The 14,035-nt window shown below is 48.3% G+C and overlaps 1 protein-coding gene across 2 annotated transcripts; it reads right to left on the reverse strand.

The window, feature by feature from the left end:
• Window positions 1–489: 489 nt before the first annotated feature.
• SLC45A1 (solute carrier family 45 member 1) lies at window positions 490–13,269 on the reverse strand. 2 transcript variants are annotated; one of them, XM_081923587.1, is made up of 9 exons: window positions 13,057–13,129; window positions 9,632–10,040; window positions 8,407–8,499; window positions 7,701–7,925; window positions 5,565–6,304; window positions 4,816–4,969; window positions 3,503–3,679; window positions 1,637–1,842; window positions 490–1,410 (listed from the first exon to the last, which is right to left on the reverse strand). In XM_081923587.1, the coding sequence occupies exons 2-9, from the start codon at window positions 10,026–10,028 to the stop codon at window positions 1,144–1,146; spliced, it is 2,259 nt and encodes a 752-aa protein (XP_081779713.1). In that variant the 5' UTR covers window positions 10,029–10,040; window positions 13,057–13,129; the 3' UTR covers window positions 490–1,143. The 2 variants fall into 2 exon arrangements, with proteins under 2 accessions (XP_081779713.1, XP_081779714.1); XM_081923588.1 differs by having other exon boundaries at window positions 492–1,410; window positions 12,994–13,269.
• Between the last annotated feature and the right edge of the window lie 766 nt (window positions 13,270–14,035).

A 14,035-nucleotide genomic window follows, 5' to 3' on the forward strand; every position in this document is an offset into this window, starting at 1 on the left:
TGTTGACAAAGGACAGCTGGACATATAAATTACCTTCAGTAGCTTAGGGCCTCATCAAACCTAAATCTGGCCCTGCCTGCATTCAGTTATCCCTGTTCACATGTGAGAACAGAACCATGCATGTGCGGAAAAGGTGGAGTAGGGGCAACTTTGTCCAACGACATTCGTCGTTGTGTCCGGCCGCACCCACTGTTGTGAATGAAATTTAGCTGGCGACAAGCTGGTATGTTGATCAAAAAGCCACATTTCCATAACACAACAGGAAAGGAACATTGGAACACAGGACAGAGGCGCCAGCATGACAACTGTGAAAACCAAGACAACACAGCCCATATCTGAATGCGCCCGGTGTTGCCGCATTATTGCCGCCTGGAGCAGTAGCGCAACAAAATCAGGACAGCCACACCGCCTGGGACATTTGTGATATGAAGAGTCCCAGGATTTCAGCAGGAAGCGAAAGGAAATGCCCAGATTGGAAACGAAGCTGTATGCCCGTCCTAAAACGTTTGCACATGCAAACGGTATATTGAAAGCAGGTTTGCTCAGGTATAATCATGAGCACAAATCTCAGGTAGCGCAATGGGTCAGTGTGCCTAGCTGTTAAGCAGAAGGTTGGTGGTTCAAGCCCACTCAGGGATGGCTGTGGGCAGGATTCGTGCGCTGCCCGGGGTTGGACTGGATGACCCTCGGGAGTCCATTCCAATTCTACAATTGAATACAGAATAAGAAAGATGCCTGGAGGGAACTGCTCCCTTTTGGTTAATAAGTTCTTCACCCCACACTTTCCAACCTAGAAAAAAGCTCCCTTAACTTCAGTGGATTTGTCGAGTACTTGAACCATCTCACATGTTTGATTCCCTCTCACAGAGCATTGACAACCTAGGAGCATCCTTGGACTTCAACCCTAGACCTATTTACTTGGGAATGAACCCCACTGAACTCAGCAGGACTTGCTTCTAAGTAGACATGAGCAGGACTGCATTTCTGAGGTTGCCACTCCTCTCCTTCACTTAAAGACATCAAAAGGAGTCATGTGTGGTTTGTGTGTGGTTTTTGTTTATTAAGGGCACAGCTCCGTGGTCCCCCCTTTCCACTGTCTCTCGCACAGCACCGCGGCGCGGGATCCCCCTCCCCGCGCCAGCTTCACGCGCTCAGAATCAGCGGCTGTTGCTCCTCGGCCATTTCCTCGCCTGGCGAGATCTCGTAGACGACGCAGAGGGACGAATACAGGCAGCCGACAAAGGAGACCACGCTGGAAAAGTACATCACCCCGTTGGCGCTGCCCACAGCAGCTGTCAAAGGCCCCATCACTATGGAGACGAGGATCTGCGCCAGGAAATACTGGCAGCTCAGGAGGGAAATGTCCACCCCCATGCCTCTTTTGGTGCCGTCTTCATTCGATCCCGCGAACTGTTCAGGGGACAGGGGAAAAAGCCTCTGGTTGGAAAACGGTTTCTGGCACCCCTTGGGAGTGGTGGGACGGAAGGCAGGGAGGACAGCCATTTTGGAGGGCCGCAGGTTCCCCTTCCTTCCTCTACGTCCCTCGACCCACAGTGCCAAGTATATGTTTCATTCCCGTGAGGTGGAAACCCCCCCCCCAAGCGATACACTGGGGGCCGCCAAACCCGAGGCTCACCTTTTTACTCTGGTAGTAGTCACACAGCAGCGAGTACGGAAGCGTGCAGAGTGTCGAAAACAAAATCCCGTAAGTGACGCACAGCGATAAAATGACGTAGACGTTCCGCGACAGCGTCGCCAGTCCTGTGCCAAGCCCGAAGGCGAGGTAGGCTATAAAATACAGCGTGCGGATGCTGAAATATTCCTCCAGTTTTTCCAGGGAGGCTGTGGAATGAAAAGGAAGAACATTGACTATTCTCTCGAGCAGATCCGGTGCGTTTTGCTGTGGCCTGAGGGGCAACTCAGGTGATTGTATTTTAGTGTTCTGTTGGAAGCCGCCCAGAGTGGCTGGGGAAACCCAGGCAGATGGGTGGGGTATAAATAATAAATTATTGTTATTATTGTTGTTGTTGTTGTTGTTGTTGTTATTATATAACTTCAACGCAGGGGGCGGGGGGAGATGGGAGACCCTCTAGAAGTTGTGAGGCTCCAACTTCCTTCACCCTCAGCCAGTAATACTAACGTTCAGTAATGATGGGCGTCACCTCTCCTTTAAACATTCATGAGAGTCAGTGTGGTGTAGTGGTTAAGAGCGATAGACTCGTAATCTGGTGAACCGGGTTCGCGTCTCCGCTCCTCCACATGCAGCTGCTGGGTGACCTTGGGCCAGTCACACTTCTTTGAAGTCTCTCAGCCCCACTCACCTCACAGAGTGTTTGTTGTGGGGGAGGAAAGGAAAGGAGAATGTTAGCCGCTTTGAGACTCCTTCAGGTAGTGATAAAGCGGGATATCAAATCCAAACTCTTCTTCATCATCATCATCATCTGTTTTGGCACTTTCTCTACAGTGCTCTTAAGACAGAGGTTGGATGGCCATCTTGTATATGACTGAGATTCCTCCATTGCAGGAGGCTGGCCTACGTGATCCTCTGGGTCCTTCCAACTCTACAACCGTATGATTCAAAACTGCTGCTATTTACACGTGTGTTGGACTGCAGCCTGCCATAACAGTGAGTGGGGAATCCAGGTGTTGCTTTCAAACATGGGGTGATGGGAGCTGGAGCCCAGCAATGTCTGGGGGGCCACAGTTCCCCCAGCCCTGCCATCGTGTGTAAGAAATTGTTGTTTTGGTGTGGCAGCACCCACCCTTTGGAACTCCCTGCCTATTGACAGAAGTGGAGAGTGGCGAAGCTGGGCTTGCAGCAGCAGGGCAGAGAGAGAGAGAGAGAGGGTGTCAGGGTGGCATGGGCAAGCTTCAAAGGTTTGTCAAGAAGAAAGGGGGATGCTTGCAGAATACTCTCCCCAGGAAGGCAGAGTATCTTTGGTGAGGAGTAAGGGGAGGGGGAGGGACGCGGGTGGCACTGTGGGTTAAACAACTGAGCTTAGGACTTGCCGATCAGAAGGTCGGCAGTTCGAATCCCCACAACGGGGTGAGCTCCCGTTGCTCAGTCCCTGCTCCTGCCAACCTAGCAGTTTGAAAGCACGTCAAAGTGCAAGTAGATAAATAGGTACCACTCCAGTGTTTCATGCGCTGCTCTGGTTCTCCAGAAGTGGCTTAGTCATGCTGGCCACATGACCTGGAAGCTGTACACCGGCTCCCTCGGCCAGTAAAGCGAAATGAGTGGCGCAACCCCAGAGTCGGTCACGCCTGGACCTAAGGTCAGGGGTCCCTTTACCTTTACCTTAAGGGGAGGTGGGCTATGGGCAGGGGGTTCAGGGGTGGGTGGGAAGGGCAAACTGAGTAGGAGCATCAGCCCCGTGTGTTTATGCATTCACATACATGAATGTGCGCAGATGTTACACAAAGCCACGGCGATGTCCAAAACCAGACAGCATGTGCCCTGCAAAAAAAGGTCTCCATGGCGAAGGCCGGAGAGGTTTTGTACCTGAATAGAAGGCGGCGCTGAACGCATAGATACACATGCCCCAGCAGCCCATGGTGACTCCGGCGTTGTACTTCTGATACTCTGCAGAATCGTGAGGGGCTTTGGGGTCCCCTTGGAAGACCACCTCCCCCATGAAGTCGGTATAGAACAAGAGCATCCCTTCGAAGGAGAGCCAGCCTAGGGGAGGAATTGGAAGACAGTGAAGGAGGCGGCACAGTTTGGAAGGCGAGAAAATCAAGCAGCGGTTATGCAAGGCAGCCTGCTTCCAAGGACTTGGCAACCCCGGGGCTATATAGAGAAGCAGTGATTTGTATAAAAATTTTTGGAAATTGATTAACCCTTCCAGAAAGCCAGTCCCTACTTGCATGAGGCTCTTTGACATCTGCCCTGAAGTTTTTATGATGGCACCACTACCGTTTAACTCACAGTCTCACCCATTCCACAATGCTGGCACCGTTGTTAACATTTGCTAATTGATAATATAGCCTCTACTATGAATTAGGTACCAGGTTGCATCCCTAAGGTTCTCCCCACTAGTTTGAAATTGTAAGGCCAAAAAGGCTGTAGATTCTTTTAACCCTCAGCTCTTTCGTGTGTTCCTCTCTCTTCCATGCTATCCGGGAAATGGCTTTTCCAGAACAATCAAGACAGCATGCTTAAACTAAATCAGCCAGTGTCACGCATCCAACAAATAACTGTGAAAGTGGCAAATAATAATTTGAATGGGATGCAAATAAAAACCAACAAAAGGATAAAGGAGAAACTCAGCTCACTACACATTTGAAGATGAATCTGCCAAATTTTCACTTTCTTAAATAATATGCGAGCCAAAACACAACTATCCTTCACAATTCATACTTATCCACATTCTGCATTGCAGTTCTCACAACAATATATACAGACATGCACGTATTATGGGAAAGTGTGCATTTAAAGATGTGTCCATTTTTAAAAATCATTATTTGAATGCAAATAGCTGCAAAAATTGGAGAACTGTATTTAAGATTGGGGGAAAATAAGGAACTGAGAGAATCAAAATGGACAGAGCCTCCCATCCCTGTGCTGACAGTTTCAGGTGCCCAGAAAATGTATTTTGTCCACTACGGGTAATAGGTTTAAAAACACATACAGACAGACACATTTTATCCAGTAGCTCTGTTTGGCAGCAGTCAGCCAAAATCGGGGCCTCATCTTGGGCAAACGTTGAAGACCAGCAAGTGGTCCTGCAAAACCACTGCTTTGGAGGCATTGTGAAGTCTTGGGACCACAAATGTGCAAATATAGCCAAAAGCAGGAGCAACTCACAGGTTTACCTAGGAAGTGATTGATGCAGAGGTTCCTCAAGGGTTTGGGCATCCGGCAGATGGTCGAGCAAAGGAGCTTCATTGAAAGTGGCTGCTCAGACAGTTCGCTCGATCCGTTCAATTCGCTCTCGTACTTGACCCCGTTCAGCAAAATGTTTGCTACCTGCACCGCAAAGAGGATGCCATGGTCGGCATACAAAAACGTACAAGCAACATGGAACGGGAGCTGAGCAGGAAGAGCAAAACGTCTCTGGCATAGCTCCGGAGTAAGATATTCCTCCTCCTCTGCTCATCTTTTTCCCCAGACTTGATTTACAGTGATGTTTCCCCAGTAAAATGCACTTGTGCGCCCCCAGCATGTCTGTGTGGAAAGTGCTGTCGAGCTTTTCAGGGATACTGTACCCTTAATTAGAAACTTCCTCCACCCGCCTTTGGCTTTCAATGGCTTTCTGTGCAGTTCAGCCCAGCGTAAACTGATGAATTGCCCCTTTATTACCCCATAATTAAGTAGGTCCCTGTTCCCCACAAGGACAAAACATTTCATTGCAGGAGAACAGGAATAATGGGAGGGAATCAGCGACCAAAGCTCCACCCTATGGAGCAGGATTTAACCTATTAAGGATAAGAGGGGAGGTTGATTAAACAGCTGAACCAATCTGGAAACCATTATAGACAGAATCAGCAAGAAGGAAGCTTCTAACAAGTTGCAGGAGCCTTTTGCTGAACTTGACTACTAAATAACCATTTTCACCACTCACCTGTTGGCTGAAGGTTACGTTCCTTCTCCTACTGCTCTCGGGGAGATTCCCTGTGATAATATCCGGGATGGCTAAAGTCTGCGGTCTTTTCAGGATTCCCGACGACCGTGGTTTTATTGCGTCCAGGGAACCCACCCTCAGGCAGTCTCCCTCTGGCCCAAGCACCCCGACATTCTCTCCTGCTTCCAAGGCAGCACTTTCGTGGCCGTGGAATCCTTCGGGGGCCCTAGGGAGGCTGACGCTTATGCCCTGCCGGGGCAAGCTAGCCGGGATGCTCAAGTAGCCATCGTGCCCTGCCGTGAAGCAGTCGATGAGCACGCTGTCGATATTCGAGGTCCCGAAAGAGGAGGCGAACTCGCTCAGCCCCGTAAAGGAGTTGTCCCGGCTGATGAGGCTGCCGTACTTGGGCGTGAGGGGGCTGAGTGGGGAAATGGGGCTCGTGAAACTGGCATACAAACGGACGGGGTTCTGGGCCGTGAGGCTTTCGTTCCCGCAGTCCTCGAAGAGAAGGGGCGGCGAAGGAGGAAGAGGGAGGTTGGGGCTCTTCATCACCTTCTTCAGCTTGCTGAAAGACTGCAAGGGCCTTTCGGGAATACTGACCAAAGTCAAGGCAGTCGCTAGCGTCAGCGTGATTGAGGTAAAAATGTAAATGACCCGGAGCTGGCCCCCTACTGCCCTGCCGAAGCCAGTGTGGTCCCAGTTGATTCCTCCCACAACGTAGCCAAAGCCACCTCCGAGACCTGCCAAGGGGGGAAGAGAACAAAGTTGAAATCGCCTCTCACAGGCACTTACAAAGCTGCCTTTTGACAGTTCACGCCATTGGTCCATTTAGCTCAGTATTGCCTACACTGTCAGGCAGCAGCTCTCCAGGCTTTCAAACAGGGGGTGGACTGGATGACCTGTTGGGTCACTTCCAATGCTACGATTCCATGATTGTAGAGTTCTCTCACAGCCCTATCTGGAGATGCACGCGGAGAGGCAGTGTGGTTTAGTGGTTAGTGTGTCGGACTAGGACCCGGAGACTGGGCCATGCAGTCTCTTAGCCTAACCCCCTTCACAGGGTTAGGATAATATGGATGGGGGAGAACCACGGACACCACCTTTAGATCCTTGGAGGAGAGGTAGGGTATAAATGTAATACATAAATGCCCAGAGACTTAAGAGGCTGAGCTACGATGAATCATAAAATTGCCCAGCTCAAGTCTCACTTCTGCCATGAATATGCCTAGATGTCCTTAGACCCACATTTTCTTCCTCTTAGCTTTATCTGCCCATCTGATAATGCATAATAATGCAGACCTATCTTTCAGTGTTGCTGTAAGCAGTGTTTTGTTTTTTTCTGGGGGTACGCATACCCCTAAACATTTTGAGAATCTAAGTCTGGCCTCATTGTGGGGCAGTATTTCAATATGAATAGGAAAATGAGAGTACCCCTAAACATTTGTTTAGGGGAAAAAAGCACTGGCTATAAGGATTATTTAAATGACTTCAATTTAGTTAAGCTCAAGGCAGCATACATGGTTCTGCACACACCCAGCCAGCCTGTGAAGTAGGCTGAGCTCAGAGATACCAGCAGACCCAAGGGTGCCAAGCGAAGTATGGGTTTGAACCCAGATCTCCCATACGCTATACTGGCTCACACTTTACAGCAAAATAATATGTGTTATGTCATCCGAACACTAAAAAATCACCAACTACAGTGGTACCTCGGGTTACATACACTTCAGGTTACATACGCTTCAGGTTACAGACTCCGCTAACCCAGAAATAGTACCTCGGGTTAAGAACTTTGCTTCAGGATAAGAACAGAAATTGGGCAGCAGCGGCACGGCTGCAGCAGGAGGCCCCATTAGCTAAAGTGGTATCTCAGTTTAAAAATAGTTTCAGGTTAAGAACGGACCTCTGGAACGAATTAAGTATGTAACCAGAGGTACATTTAAGATCTTATCCTCCAGTTTGCTTTTTCCTCCTCCCTCCCGTTCCCTTTTTCCTTGCTTGTTGTGACATTTCAGTTTGTGAGGGGCAGAACTGTCTCAGCAGCCGCTCTGGGCGTCTTTTCAGCTAGAGGACCATGGCTAAATGCTGAAAATAAGCAAATGCCCAGCACTGCCACTGCCGATATGTCGAAAACCTCACCAGCTAGCAGCGCGTGCATGTTGAGTCCTCGGTCCTGATCCGACGGGCTGCACACGTCCATCATGTAGGCGTGGCTGGGGTTGTCCGCAGAGTCAGCAGAGAAGTCCATCAGAATGACTCCGCAGATGGTGAACGCAATTCCCCACTTGTGGTCACTCACAGTGTCGGTCAAGGCCGTGCCCATATCCCTGCCGTTCAGCATCAGCGAAAGGCCCAACAACGCCCCTGAGGAGGAGGAGGAACCAAATCAAGGCAGTCAGAAAACAGCAAAGAAGGCTCGGGTTCAAGTTGGTACTTTTTCATGAGCCACAGATTGGTTGCGTTCCCTTCTGGGCAACTTTCCAGGGGTCACATGGCCAGTGGCAGATGGAACAACAGTTGTAAATGTTGCCTTGGATCTGGAAACCAAGCCTTATGAAGAACGGTTGGGGGAGTTGGGTCAAACAAAGCATCTACAGTGGACGCTCGGGTTGCGAACGTGATCCGTGCAGAATGCACATTCACAACCCACAGTGTTCGCAACCCACATCTGTGCACGCGCAGTTTACAATTCGGCGCTTCTGTGCATGGTGCAAAGCACAATTTAGCTCTTCTGCTCATGCACGACCGCCAAAACCCGGAACAGGTTACTTCCGGGTTTTGGCGGTCCGTAACCCGAAGAAACGCAACCTGAAGCAGCTGAAACCCAAGGTATGACTGTATTTACCAATTGCGAGGACCAGGATGAAGGGTCTCCTCCGTCCAAAAGGTGAAGCGCACCTGTCGCTCCAGGCTCCCAGCAGGGGCTGCAGCAGGAAACCTGGAAGAGAGAAGAAGGGAGATGGGTCGTTCCCCCATATGTGGAGCAAAAAAAAGCTAAAGGCTTTTGGGAAATGATATATAATGAAATGAAGAAAATGTTTAAATGGGTTATTCCCAAAAGACCGGAAGCTTTCCTTGCAGGTATAATAGGGACAGAAGTTCCAAAGAAGATGACTAAACTATTTATGTATGTGAAAACAGCAGCTAGAATATTATAATCACAGAGATGAAAAGAAGAGAAGGTTCCGACAAAAAAGGAATGGCTTCTAATTTCATTTATTTATTTATTTATTTAATATTATTTATACCCCACCCATCTGGCTGGGTTTCCCCAGTCACTCCGGGTGGCTTCCAACAAAAGATTAAAATACAATAATTCATCAAATATTAAAAACTTCCCTAAACAGGGCTGCCTTCAGATGCAGAAATGGCAAATATGACAGCAAAATTAAAAGATAAAAATGACAAACTTTTCACAAAAGAATGGAGGCCTTTTGGGAACAATTTTTTTAAAAATAAACCACCATAGTCAAATGAAATCATCAGCAGGATTCGAGATAAAAGCAACAGAAGGAAAACGCCAAGATAACAGTAAATGGAGAAACGTTTAGTAATAGATAAAGATATAATACAGTAGAAAATGTTTCAGTGGAAACACTGTGGGGGGGGATTTATGAAACAATGTACCGTAATCATTGGATATGGAATTTACTGTGAAAATGTTTGAAATTTTCAATAAAAAAATATATTGCCAAAAAGAGAGAGAGGGAGGGAGGGAGAGAGAGTTGGAAAGAAGAGTGTCATTCAGCACTTTCTGACCAGGGAGAGCAAGACAGAGGTCTCAGCTAAAAGCCAATCTGTGTTGGGCGGCACCAGTTCAGCCTGTGACTGGGGACCAGCAGGAGGGGATTGCCCTTAGGAACATTGCAAGTCCATGCAACCAAGCCCTTCTCAGAGCAGACCCATCAGAATGAATGACACTGAGCTGGCTGCTCCCATTGACCTCAATGGACTGTTGACTAAGTAGAACTAGCATTGGACACAACCCAGCCACGGTTCGCTTTGCCAAGTCCCACCAGTTCCCAGAGCAGTTAACCTCTCTTCCTGGGGATTGGGGCCCCAGCACTCACCCAATATTGGGCTGATGAACCAGACCATTCCATACAGCTGATCCGGCAAACCCATCTGAAGCAAGACAGGCGTCACGTAGGCGGTCTCCATGGCGTAGCTGAACTCGATCCCAAAGAGAATGCACCCATTGAACAACAGTTCCCAGAAGGACCTCTGCGGGTGGATCTCGCTAAAGTGGACCTGGTCGATGGGGCAAGGGGTGTTGGGTGGCGGGGGAGGGGAAGGCCGGATGTGTTTCCTCCTCTTTGGGTGCCGCTTGAAGTTGTTGGCCCGGTGGCTGATGTGGCGGGTGACGGATCCGGTATACCCTGCCACCTGGGACCTCCACAGTTCCTGAGATGACAACGTGGGGAAGAGGGCGTCGCTGGAAGGGCTCGCCGTGGTGGGAGGAATCATCGTGGATTTTGCCTACGAAGAAAAGCTGGCGCTTTATCTTTACTTATTATTGGCAACATTTTCCAGATGCCCTAAATCAGACAGGCTTGCAATACGGAGTGGAAGTTTCAGCTGCACAGATCTGCCTTCCTGCAGTCCCTTGGACTAGATGACAAGTGGACATCCATCCCAAGTCTACAGGTGGGGTTTGGGGTTTTGGGGTTTTGTTTTGGGCAGGGGTATTCTGCAACGTGGCATCGGTCACATCCAAACAATACTTTTAAAGCACGTTGGGTCACAGTCAACAAAACAGCTGTGCTAGCTTTGAGCCAGCACAATGAGTTCCTCTAGTGCAAAGTTACCCAAACTTGGGTCTCCAGCTGGTTTTGGACTACAGTTCCCATCATTCCTGTGGGAATGTTGAGGATAGTAGGAGAGGATATATCCTCACTCTTACTAGTGAGCTAGTAGCAGGGCACATTCCCTTGTACATAGCAGGAAGCTAATTGATAGATCCGTTAGAACCTTTTGAGTTAAGCAATCCAGTCTGGCTTCTCCAGATTGGATTGTTCCTGGTAAATTCCCTCTGTTCCCTCGTGAAAACAATACAATTGTACCTCGGGTTACATACGCTTCAGGTTACAGACACTTCAGGTTACAGACTCCGCTAACCCAGAAATATTACCTCGGGTTAAGAACTTTGCTTCAGGATGAGAAGAGAAATCGCACAGCGGCAGTGAGAAGCCCCATTAGCTAAAGTGGTGCTTCAGGTTAAGAACAGTTTCAGGTTACGAAAGGACCTCTGGAACGAATTAAGTTCTTAACCCGAGGTACCACTGTAATGGCACAACAGTCCTCTTTTCTAAAGTACAGTGGTACCTCGGGTTACAGGGGCTTCAGGTTACAGACTGCGCTAACCCAGAAATAGTACCTCAGGTTAAGAAATTTGCTTCAGGATGAGAACAGAAATCACGTGGTAGCGGCACGGCAACAGCGGGAGGCCCCATTAGCTAAAGTGGTACCTCAGGCTAAGAACAGTTTCAGGTTAAGAACAGACCTCTAGAACGAATTAAGTTCTTAACCCGAGGTGCCACTGTAATGATAAGGTTTACTTACATTCAGTTCACAGTATGATACTGAAGGGAGACTTTAGCTTTTAGTTACAGTTAACAGAGAAAGGTGTGGGTTCATCCTCTTGAGAGGGATGAGCCCGTGTGCTGCTGACTGAGAGCCAGCACACAGCAAAAGAGCATATCAAGAGAGAAGGGCGAAAAGGGGAAGATGGCTGCGTGACCAGCCCTTTTATGAGGTCTGCCAGGGTCACGCCCATCTACCTGGTCACACACGCAGGGGGAAAGGATGCTCCAGACCAGGTGTGACAGGAAGTCCTCCTGGCTGGAGCAACATTCCCCTGTGTGTCCACTCTGGGACAACAGGAAATGTTGTATTTGGCTGCTTTTGTGATGTTACATCCCACGCATCCCTGACCACAGGTGCTGCTAGCTAGGGATGATGGGAGTTGTAGTCCAAAAAGAGCTGGAGACACAAGTTAGGGAAACCCTGCTCCACTGAAATGGAGCTTTCTCCTGCTCTCCTTTGCCTGTATATCCCCCCACATCCCTGCCCTAATTCAGTTCTGTGGGGTCAGCAGAACCCCCCAAAGCAGAACTCATGGGGAGTAGAGAGGGAAATGCTTGCACTGCCAGAGTGCTGTTGAATTCTGCCCATTGCTTCTGCCAAGGAATTCTGGGAACTGTCGGGAGCGGTAAACTGCAAACCCCAGGATCCTTTGGGGGAAGCCAAGCACTCAACTTTATGGTGCAGATGTGACCTACGAAGCAACGGATCATGGTGGCTTTTTTACCAGTTCGCCCACACATCATTAAACTTTGTTCATCGTTCTGCAGTGCTTCCCCCATAGTTTTATGACATAACTTCATCAAATGATTCCGGGGCTGTGTGCAAAAAGTGTGAATGGAGTTAATTCACAGAGATACAAGCGCATGTTGTCAGGTAAGCATGATAAAATACACAGCACCTTTTTATCAAGCCCTTCCCCCAAATACCTCAAGGCAGCTTCCGTTTTATGCCCACAACAGCCCTGTGAGGTAGGCCAGTCTGAGAGATAAGTTCCTGGCCCCAAGTCACCCAGTGGCTGAGTGGGAATTTACCCTGGGTCTTCCCAGTCCTAGTCTCATAAACTCATCATTGTACTCCACTTATGCTCAGTCTCTCCTCTTTACAAAACATTACCTGGAATAAATTCTTAACAGTAACATATATAATAATAATAATAATAATAATAATAATAATAATAATAATAATAATAATAATTGCACTCTTACATTCATCAATTTGTTATCCCAACACCTTTTCACTCATTGATTAGAAGACTGGAAAATGGGCAGATTTGCTGGGCAACAAGCTAGAATACAGCCCATCTATTTCTTTTTTTAATTTTTTTTGCCTTATACCTCTGCAACCAAAGGGACCAGAAACTTAACAAAAATAAAACTGAAAATTCATCTTCACTGATATATCTGGGACCAAAAGGACTAGAAACTTAGCAGGGGGTGGGGAAATAAACCTGAAAATCCATTTGTCCTTCTATCTCCGGATCCAAAAGAGTAGAAACTTTAAAAAAGAAAAGGAAAAAGCTTAAGATTCACGAAAAGAGCCCTGAGTATAAAGATGTAGTCTAGACACCCTCATAGGCTAAGGCTCAGTCTAGTGGATTATTCTAATCTGTGGGATAAAACCCTCAGTCACTGCCGTTCACTCTCTGTGAAGGCAAAAGTCCACAGCACACCTTAAAATTCCACCACATTTCTCTCTCTTAACCACCATCATTCAAAGACCCCCCTCCCTCCATCCCTCTTGGAGCTAAAACAGGCAGGTAAGGCGGCGCCCACCCCATCTCTTTTAGCAAGGAGGGCCTGGTCTCAAAGAAGCGGGCTGGCAATGATTCAGTAGGAAATGGATTTACCTGTATTAGGATAGATGGTGGAGCATCCTTCCAATAATAATAAGGATTAAAAATAATATTTACAATTACGCCTGCAATTTTCCCCGGGATCCTTGGATTGGCGGCGGCAGGCTCGCTCTCCGTCCTCTCTCTCTCCCTCTCTTCCCGCCCCCCTGCACTAGGATCCTGCGTTTCTGGCTTGGGAGGAGGCTGGGTGATGTCACTGTGTCTCCTGCCCTGCCTTTCCCCCAGCCCTGCAGAAACGCATCCGCCTTCTCTCCACCTCGTCCACCCCGTGCCTTAAAGAGGCAGGAGCCACGGATGCGATTCAGCATCCTGCTGCACCGGGTACCCAACGGCGGAGGGCAGGAAATGGATTGGTTGAAAGACGGGAGGGGAGGCGCGCGCGCGCGCACACACACACACACACACGGAAAAGTCTCTGCTGAGGGAGGATCCAGATTCAGGTATGCTTTGGACAGCACGGGAGGTGTTTGCTGAGAACTGGGTACCGAGGCAATCGCTGGATTGTATCCCTACAAAACCCTTTTTCTAAAAAAAAGAAAAGGAAAGTTTGGATTCTGTTGACTCCAGAATCAGAGCCGGATTTACGCATAAGCTAAACAAGCTATAGCTTAGGGCCCCATTCTCTTGGGGGCCCCCAAAAAAATTAAAGGGAAAAAAACCCCTAGAGGTACATTTCCAAAATATAAGATTAAAAAAAGAAATAAAATAAAACCTACATACAGCAACAGTTTTTGTGTTGTGTAGACTCTTGAGAGTCCCATGGACTGCAAGAAGATCAAACTTAACCATTCTTAGGGAAATCAGCCCTGAGTGCTCACTGGAAGGACAAACGGTGAAGATGAGGCTCCAGTACTTTGGCCAGCTCATGAGAAGAGAAGACTCCCTGGAAAAGACCCTGATGTTGGTAAAGATGGAGGGTACAAGGAGAAGGGGACGACATCAAACGAGATGGTTAGACAGTGTTCTCGAAGCTACGAAGAGTCGGACATGACTAACCAACAGGCCTCCTTTGTTTTTAATATAACTTTATTAATTT

This window comes from Podarcis melisellensis, assembly GCF_964234715.1.
Source record: "Podarcis melisellensis genome assembly, chromosome: 8".
In the NCBI taxonomy this organism is placed as follows: Eukaryota; Metazoa; Chordata; class Lepidosauria; order Squamata; family Lacertidae; genus Podarcis; species Podarcis melisellensis.

What these genes read in the sequence shown, in the direction of transcription:
- SLC45A1 (XM_081923587.1), bottom strand. Translation starts at nt 10,028, where the DNA reads ATGATTCCTCCCACCACGGCGAGCCCTTCCAGCGACGCCCTCTTCCCC. An exon ending in CATCCTGGTCCTCGCAATTG is followed by an intron (nt 7,926 to 8,406) that starts GTAAATACAGTC and finishes CCTCCTCCTCAG; the next exon opens with GGGCGTTGTTGGGCCTTTCG. An exon ending in CAGCGCCGCCTTCTATTCAG is followed by an intron (nt 1,843 to 3,502) that starts GTACAAAACCTC and finishes TTCATTCCACAG; the next exon opens with CCTCCCTGGAAAAACTGGAG.